Source organism: Oryzias melastigma, linkage group LG22, assembly GCF_002922805.2.
Source record: "Oryzias melastigma strain HK-1 linkage group LG22, ASM292280v2, whole genome shotgun sequence".
NCBI classification, from domain to species: Eukaryota; Metazoa; Chordata; class Actinopteri; order Beloniformes; family Adrianichthyidae; genus Oryzias; species Oryzias melastigma.
Genome location: NC_050533.1, coordinates 12,427,251 through 12,436,586, shown reverse-complemented (window position 1 = coordinate 12,436,586; position 9,336 = coordinate 12,427,251). Strand labels below are relative to the sequence as shown.

At 35.2% G+C, this 9,336-nt stretch overlaps 1 protein-coding gene across 5 annotated transcripts in view; it reads right to left on the bottom strand.

Annotated features, from left to right (window-relative positions):
- asap2a (ArfGAP with SH3 domain, ankyrin repeat and PH domain 2a) overlaps positions 1-9,336 on the bottom strand; it is a 55,682-nt gene that overhangs the window by 14,068 nt on the left and 32,278 nt on the right. For 2 of the 5 annotated variants that reach the window (XM_036209848.1, XM_024269925.2), the window contains exons 5-11: positions 5,045-5,094; positions 2,864-2,993; positions 2,544-2,629; positions 2,369-2,444; positions 2,205-2,291; positions 564-667; positions 232-305 (exon numbers count right to left, since the gene is read on the bottom strand). In XM_036209848.1, coding sequence (XP_036065741.1) covers positions 232-305; positions 564-667; positions 2,205-2,291; positions 2,369-2,444; positions 2,544-2,629; positions 2,864-2,993; positions 5,045-5,094 — 607 coding nt within the window. Of the gene's footprint in view, positions 1-231; positions 306-563; positions 668-2,204; positions 2,292-2,368; positions 2,445-2,543; positions 2,630-2,863; positions 2,994-3,130; positions 3,292-5,044; positions 5,095-6,488; positions 6,633-9,336 lie in introns of those variants that run through there. The other 3 variants (XM_036209849.1, XM_036209850.1, XM_036209851.1) reach the window with 3 other exon arrangements.

The window sequence follows — 9,336 nt, the reverse complement described above, 5'->3', positions numbered from 1 at the left end:
AAAAAAAAAAAAAAAAAACAGCATTTATGAGGAGAAATCCAAACATTGATCATCTGACAGCTGCTGGAAAAAAAAATCAAACCAAAGTTTAAGAAGAATGCTAAAGAGTAGATCTGCAGTTTATAACCATCTTTCTCCTGTTGTCGTTAGCAACTGTGGTGAGGAAGTAAGATGTGACATCAAGGATCAGCTTTCGGAACAGTTCTTTCTCCTAAAAGCAGAATTGTTTTCTTACTGTGCCGTGTGAGATGGTGAGGTATCCGTTCTTTGCGGTGCACTTTCTTTTCTGCCACACTTTCCTTAACCTGCCACAAACAGAGGAAGGGGACAACATTAAACTTAGATGTAAGAAGAAAGTTTTATTTTTGTTTTTTAAATTTTTTAACACAATCCCACTGAAAACAGTAAATTAATGTTCACTAAAAATGCAAATGTTAAGCAATTTATCTACTTTCAACCCACAGGAAAATTATTACAACTGTTTTACACATTTAACTGAGAACATTTGGAGTAGATTTCTCTGCTTTTTTTTGTTTTTTTGAAGACTTTTTTTAGGAGCTCACCCATCACTTTTCTTGAAGAGGAAGCCGCTGCGCTCGGTGCCGTGCTCCTTGTTTCCCTGCGGCTGGTGTAGACTGTAGGTGGTGCTCTGCCGCGCCTGAGAGTCCTGGAGAAACGAGCAAAAACACACAAATAAGTCAGTAAGATCGATCAAGCTTAAATCTAAAAATAAAAAAAAAACATTGAATAGCTAAACCTCTCTAGAATGATTTTGTGCACATGGTGACACAAATAAAAAAAGTTTCAAAATAAAATGCAATCTAATTTTTTATATATACATAAAAAACGTGTAAAATAATTACATAAAGAAACAAGCGTAAAATAAAAAAAAAAAATCAGTTAACACAGTTAATCAGTTATCACACTTGATGTTAACAAAAAATGTAATTCAAGTTTTTCTGATTACTTCATTTTTTTAATAGAATTGAGCTAAGAACAGATTTTAAGGAATCTTAACCAAATCGTTATAGAATAGAATTAGAATTTATTTTGATTCACTTGTTTCACTCATTTGTTTTTAACCAATGCTAATTTAATTAATTTCAATGAGATTTGTATTTATTTTCTGTGTTAAATGTATGTAACAGCATCCAAAACTACAGATAAACTTAAAAGTTTCACCACTTGGAAACAATCTTTAGTCACTGAGTTTTTCTTTTTGGCTTTTTTCTTTCTCATTCATCACAACACTTTCGCTCCTGTCAGAATTCGGTGCATGTCCTGCTCTTTTTAAGATCTACGTCACTTTCTCATCTTCATCTGTTTCACAGACAGTCACACGTGGCCTCTGGGTTGTCCTGATTGAACACAACATTAAAATAGTTCCTGCAAACAATTGTGCAACTTCTGCACAAAACTGTAAGAAAATTTTTGTTTTAAAAGTCAATTTCCACATATTTGCGCCTGAATTTGGTGGGAAAAAAAAGAAGTAGTATTTTTCCTCAATGTTGTGCTTTTTTCATTTCAAAGTGAAATGGAACAACTAGTAAAACACAGACTGCTAACTTAATTTTTAACAGAGGATGACAAAAAAAAAAAAAAAAAAAAAAAGGATAAGCACAAAAATAAACCACATCCACATAAAATCTAATCAAATCCTGTAGGATAATATGCATAACTATTAAATGAATGTTAACAAATTGATAAACTTAATCCAGGCTGTAAATATGTTAAAATAAATGGTAAATGAAGCACAATTCATGTCAATCAGGGAATTTAAACTGAAAAAAGGAAAACAAAAAAATGGAAAACAGAAAACATAAAGAAGAAGATTCAGGAAAAAGTCTGTCAAGAAATCCACTTACTCTCCTGGACTTGTTTTATAAAATGCAGTGGCAGCAAAGAGAGAAGAAAACAGTCTTCAGAAAAACACAACACTTTAAATAAACTTTTATTTTTTTGTAAATAAAAAAGTTAAAGTTCTTGATTTAATGCCATTAACCCCACAGAACCTAAAGGATCAAATATGGCCGCCTTTATAGTTTTGTTTTTTATTATTTTCCTTTTATTTTACTTTTAATTTTACATGTTACATATTAAGCTCTTGGGTTCTCCAGAGTTAATGAAACAAGCAGATAAAGATTGTAATTGGATTTCAATAAACACACATCCTAATTCTGCGTTTATGAAGAGCTGCGCTGTACCTCCTTCTGCTCCACCTGCAGAGATGACTTCAGCACATCTCGTAACTGAGTTAACTGCTTCCTCTCCTCATCCTGGACTTGCTTGATCTAAAACAAAAATGAAAAAAAAATTCTAATTTTGCCAGAAAGCAGAAAAAAATTCCCAAATAGCTTTTTTTTTTAACCGTTTGCAGATCAGTGGATAGTTTCTCCATAGAAGGTTTCAGGTTGTCCACAGCTTTTAATCCATCCTGAAAGAAACTGGATAAAAAAGAAAAACACAAAACAGGTTCACCTTAAGGTGGCTTATAAAACACATAAATAAACCTCTTAAACTAGAATGTAATCTGAGCGTCTTACTTGCACTGAGCGTAGAAGTATTTAACGAGGTTCTGCAGTAAGTCCACCCCCTTCTTGATTTTGATCTCGTTAACTTTGAGGAGATACTGTAAACAGATTGGAGGGTTCAGGTCAGGTTCAGGCAGAGGAAGAAAGTTCATCAAGGATCTCTTAATCCGCTCTCTGCATTTCTTTATCCACTATTCAAAGCAACAAAAAAGTTTCCTTTCAAAGTAAAATTTTAAAAGTGTAACAAGAATACACATACAATGACAATGTGAACAACTCTCTGTCAGAAACTATGCATGTTGGAGTTTTTTGGAGTCATAGTTGATTCTGACCTCACACATCTGCAGCTGGAAGAATCTTCTCTCTTTCTCCATCTCCTCTGCAATTTCTGCTCCACTGATTTCTGTCCTGATCATCCCGTGCTGTCTGGCGTGCTCCTTCTTCTCCTTCTCAATCTTGGTGCTGGCAAGAAGTAATAGCATTTGTGTTAAATACAAACACAAGGATAATACTAATGTATAAAAATTGGCTTCACAGTTGTCAGAATTAGAACATAAAAAAAAGTCAAAATCCTCTGCTTCTTGCTTTATAATATTTACCACTTTTATCACATATTTAGTTTCATACTTTTTGAAGAGGCATCTGCATTTTTTTAATAAAGAGGTCTAAATAAAGTCTAGAGAACCACCACCAAGAGCAAACATGTTACATAAACTTAGATGGGTGACTTCCAAACATTTGAAGAGCTTTTTTTTTAACGAGCTAAGCACCAGCATGGAGGCCGTTAACCAAATGAGCGCCTGCAGCTTTTAGTCATCCAGTGATTCCTCAAGGACACTACAGGAGGCAGATGTGGCGAACATGGCGAAAACATGTTTAGCTCCACAAAAAAACACAAACTTCAACCATGCAAATACATTCTCATTCTTCTTGGCTACAAAGAATTCCTTTTTTGTGCATTTCCTGCGTTTTGGATAAAACCATCCTGTTTCTTTTATTTGTGAATGCTAAAAACTTTAAATCATAAACGGATAAAATAGAAATATGTGTTACTGAAGGAGCAGAATAAGGCTTGTTGTTCTGAATTCTCTAAAAAAAACATCCAATTCATAAAAAATTGCCAAAAATATGAATATGACTCGATGCTCCATCATTTTCAACGCTTGTTTGGGATTTAAAATATAGTGATAAATATAGTGATAGTAAAAAAAAACTACTCAGAATTAAACATTGGGTTTAAACAGCTGAATTTAAGTCTGCATCCAAATAAAGAAAAAAAAAAGTATTTAATACAATCCTTAACATGTTTTTTATTTTGTTAACATGGACACTTTTTACAAAACCAAAAACATAATTAATAAAAAAAAAGAAAAAGTACCCCGTCCTTAAAGAATAGCTTCTTTATATTCAGTAAGGAAGAAGACTGAAATAATTTAAATATTTAAATAAGATTAAACACCTAAAACTTAAAAAAAGGATTTGTTTTTCAAGTGAGAAGATTTGACTTACGAGCAATAAAACTCTTAATATATTTCTCTGTGATGCCAAACTTCTCTGATATGTTTCTGTGCATCAATTTACAACAGGAAATTAACCTTTTTTATGTAAATCAACCAGTTTGAGGTTTTTTATGACATGTTAAATTCATGCAAAGGTACATTAACACAAAAACTGCAGAAATGTTGTTTATATTCATGCATATCCAATGGAAAACTTTTTTAAAAAATGGATGATTTGTGCAAAAAATACTGAAAACACAAAACTACATTTCCTGCTTTGGCTTTGCACCGATGACATATACCAGTTACAAAAGGGCCTTTAGAAATGACTGTTTTTGTTATAAACTTGCCTGCTGGCTGCAGCTAGCTTGCTAAACCGGGTTTCACAGAGAGCGTTGCCTCTCAAACATAAATCTTCAGTCCTGACAGCGTTACAACATCATCAGAGCAGATACTAACAGAAATCTCAGCCAAGCTGACGAGGCGAAGAATCCATTCATTTTAGCCCTGACTGATCAAATAGTGAGCAGCTAAAAACTGCAGGAATTAGATACTTTTGAGCTATTTTCACTCTGATTTTTTTGTATTTTTGTTTACTCCAAATAACCTTTAAAAGGAAATTCTTAAAGGACTCAGGTTGGGTGAGCAGCATTTCAATGTGAGATCAAGAAATACAACATTTTTGAGTACAGTCGCACAGCTCTGATGTAGCTGGAGAGAAGAATATTTCTTTTAGTAAATATGCTGAAAATCTGTGCTCTCTGAATGAACAAAGTTAGCAAATGTGAGAGAAAGTGGGGAGTCAGCATAAAGGAGGAAAGATGATCTTGAGAGGGGGTGTTAATGGGAATGTTTGGGTGAGATTTTAGAAGGTCAGACAGAAACAAAAACAGCAAATACTCTGTTCCTTAGAAACAAGCTCAAATGTCAGAGATCATAGATAGAATTCCTGATGATTAGCTGAAGGGTTTTGAAATAAATGAATAAAAAAAAAACGAGGTTATTTTATCTTACACTTTTGTTTCGTAGTCCTTCCAGGATTTGTCAAAAGGTTTTTTCAGATCCTGCAAAACAAAGAAAAAAGTATTAAGGAGTTAGACCTCAAAACAGCAAAAATAAAAATTACTATTATTTCAACTGTGTGCAATGAGCCAAAAAAAATACTCCAGAAGATGCTAAAATAAAAACCACATAAAAGGCTAAAAAAAATGCTCTTAAATACAGCAGCTACTGTAGAATTTTCAGGTTTTGATGGTCAGGATCTGTTGTTTATACTTGTGAGTGTTGATTGTGCTATTTTTAACTGTAGGACGAGTCGCTTCACATGTGCAGAATAGTCACACATGAAGCAACAGTGGAAGTTCTTTAGGAAATGAAAAGTTCAGAGAAACCTTTTCCCTGAATCCATCATTAGTAATGACAGTCACCCTTCAACAGAGAGCATGACTGATTACAGAAGGTTGACAGATGACTCTGGATGATGAAATTGTATTGCTCGAGTGATTCTCGTGATTCCATAACAGTTCTTATAGATATCATGTCATACCATAACAAGTGCCACCGGCCGCCGGTAGCTGGGGGTATATAAAAAGCGGGCCATTCTGCACACCTGATAGCCGCTGTCAACATTCATGACCACGACAGTGATTTTCAGAAACACTGTGTAGCGTCATGAAAATGTTAAAGATTCTGCCAATGCCTCCCAACACACGGCGGCAGTTGGATTTGTGACTGTATCATTAGTTGGTGAAGGTTCTCATTTATTAAGGTGATGTTGTCCTAAGGTTCAGTCAGCAACTGGACTTAAAATCTTCTTTCTTGAAACGCTACGGTTTAATGAGTCATCCATTTGAAGGAATGTGGGTGATAAACCTGGACGAAACTAATGTGGACTGAACCCTGCACCACTCAGACAGATGAAGCTACTTAGATGAGTGGTGAAATGTTTCCAGAAAGAAGAATTTAAGTCCAGTTGCCATCACTCAATACATATAAGACTAAAAAAACAGATATTATTGGGGTTAAAATGTCATTTTCCACCAGAAAGATAAAAAATAGCAAGTTTTAGTTTGTCAATTTTGATTTGTCTGGGAGCGCCATCTTGATGATTCTCATTCCAAGACCTAAAGGTGACCAAAATGAAGGAGCATTTCACTATTCACTCTGCAAGCTAAGGATGCAAAGACCACCAGACAGCATAATAGTCTATTAAGAACAAATGAAAAGTGACATTTGAACAGAGAACCCACAAAGAGGGAGCTGCAGGTCAGCAGAGATGATTAAGAAGACACCGTGATGAGGGGCAAAGAGAGGACAAAAAAGGCAACACTGGCTAAAAATAGCAGACAAAGGCATTACCAGCAGGGAAGGTAAAACACAAAACACAAGGCGAAACGCTTTCCCACAGCTTCATTATCCACCCCAAGGACACAAAGACTCTAAAACTTCAACAACCAACTATAAAGGTGCAACATGGTTGATGCAGACTCCTGTGACTAAACATTTGGAATAAAATTAAAATTAAGAAAATACTCAAAACAATAAAGTTTACTTTTCTTGTTAACTTCATTTGGTAAAAAGCTGAACTACACGAGTGAAGTCTTGAAATGAAGCCGTCAATCATCATTTCTTGATTAATTAATTATCATCAGCTGTGTAGCTCTGGCATTAAAATCCTAAAAAGTAACTGATGGTGCACGTCAACATTGAAGAACATACTAGAAAAATGACAAATACCTTTTCAAGACCACTACATGTTTTGCTACTTCTCTGCTCGAAGATCCTTTGGACCCTAGTGGATAAGAGATCTTTATCCTGGCAGCTACTCAACCAAACGCACAGAAATGTGGAGTCATCTTTCTAAAAAGATCATGTCAGCACAAATGTGGTCGGTAAAACTGCACCGTAAGACATGTTGAACCATTTTCTGTGGACAGACCCTGTTGTGACCCAAAATGGGAAGTTCTCTGTCAGGGCTCTAGACTAAGTTTTTGCACTGGTTGCACTGGTGCGCCTAAGGTGTACCCACCTTCTCGACTACATTGCATTTGACTCAGCACTTTTATATGTTCACTTTCCTTTTTAATTACTGTCAATACTGGCATTAAGACTTGAAAATGATTGACTTACAAACTGGTAAACATAAAGCTCTTTAATTGAAACACAATTCTACAGTAATGATAAATTACATTAATAAGTTGGTGCTTAAAGACCCACTTCAATGAAATGTGTGTTTTTAACACGTTCTATTACCATTTTTAACATGGAAGAGGACATGTAAAAAATAATTTAATATTGAAACGGAATTTCTGGGTATTTTTTGCTTATTTAAATAAAAACATGTTTGAAAAAAAATAAATTTGTGACAGCAAGTTATTAAATTATAAATACTTTTAATAAAAAAAATTAACTAGTGTTATGATTTTTAACTATACAACAAAATGGCTTTCACAGACCAGTGATGTCTTTATTTTAACCAAACCTTGTTTGTGGTACAAGAGTTTTTTTTTTTTTTTTAATTTGAGGTTACTTTTACAAACTACTTGGATTTTTTTCAAAATTAAGGCCTCTAACTGCACTACCGTCACATATGATATTGTTTTAAATATAAGCATAAAAGTCTTTTTTTTTTTCTAGTCGACACAGACCTGAACACCACCAATTCTGGTCTTTTGCTGGTATTCTCAGTAATCTAAACAAAGGCTGTCTTCTTGCAATAGAGTAGAACTTAAAGGGACGTGTGGTATGTTCTGTCTTCTGTCATCAAGCCGCCAAAATGTTTGAACTTCTTGTGTAATTGACATCCAAGGTTTGCTGTTTCGCTCTTTGTTCTTCTGGACAGCATTGAACCACAGTCTTTTACAATGAAATTGTTTCAAATGTTTTTGTTCTATTTTTGTAATTCAAAAGCAGGTAAGTCGTGAACTTGTTTCACCATTACAGTCCTAATTCTGTCTATTTTTTTTCTATTTACCAGCATGTTCCTGCTATTGAGAAAGCTAAAGATTTAAGACCAGGTCCTATCTATGATCTGCTTTAGGCTCTTTATGACCCGCTGAACCTCAATGAAGCAGAGCACAATTCAGCCTGTGCTCCCTTTTCCAAATACACGAGTCCACATAGCTTCCCGCTCCCCTCTGAAAAATAAACACAGAGGATTCCACGACAAATATCCAGACACTGTGATTGAACAGAGATGAGTCAATGTGACTCATTGTGGACTAGAAAAACAGACTGGTCAAACAGCAGAGGATGCAAGCCTGACATTATGACGGTGTCCACTCTGGAAGCTACTGTATCTAAAGTTTTTTTTTTTAATCCAAGTGGAGTTTAACTACAAGACTATGATGAAACATTTTTTTTGATTGCACCAAGCTAAACCCTCACCAAAAGTTGAACACTGCCAACAAATTAAACTAATTTACTTTTGGTATGAAACCACCGCCAGTGGCTGAGGGGACAAAAGGCCTCATGAGGTGGGAAAAGCAGAGTTGCGGGTTGCTAGGCGAAGGCACTTTAATTACAGAGCCATTAGCGGCCGTCTCCCCCGGGGATAGTTTACTGTGGTTGCTGCCAAAGACGGTGCTGGCAAAATATTAACACGTACTGAACAAACAATGGCATCCATAAAGTCTTTCAGTCAGTAACGGACGCTTGTAAAACATTTGGAAAATATTTGTTGTCCGATTTGTTACTTTCATGCTTTAAAGTCCTGAAAACTTTGTAAAACTTTTGTTGTTGTGCCTCTGATGTATAAAATGTATTTAAATACTAACCCCAAGTCAATATGAAAAATGTTGCCTGAAACTTTACTTGTTAAAAAGTGATTTTATGGTTTTAGAGATTCCTTATATGCTGACAATCTTGCCTTATCCAGTGTGGATTACCCGAGTCAGGTGCATCCACCCCCCAACAGTAACTGTAGGGAAGGGGTAGTTTGAGAGGAAGCAGCCTTAGAGGCCCCAACTTTGGTTTATTTGTAAACAGGAATCTTTGTAAGACTTTAATCTTTTGGTTTTCACTGTGGCGTTTATCATGTGATGAAGCCGATTTAGCTTCATATGTTAGCCATCAATGGTAGTGATTGGGTTCAAAGGATCTACAATTCTGATGATTGGACTTGCTCATTCTGGAGTTGGGCTCAAACTGATAAAAGCAAATTTTTGATGCGGTTAGTCGTAGTCTTAAAAGTGTTGTCAAAGAGTACTAAACCAAATGAACAGGATAAAATTTTCCTACATCCTGTTGATTAGATCTGCTGGGCTATCCTGGCCTGAATGTGTCCTTATATGCACAATAGAACTTGT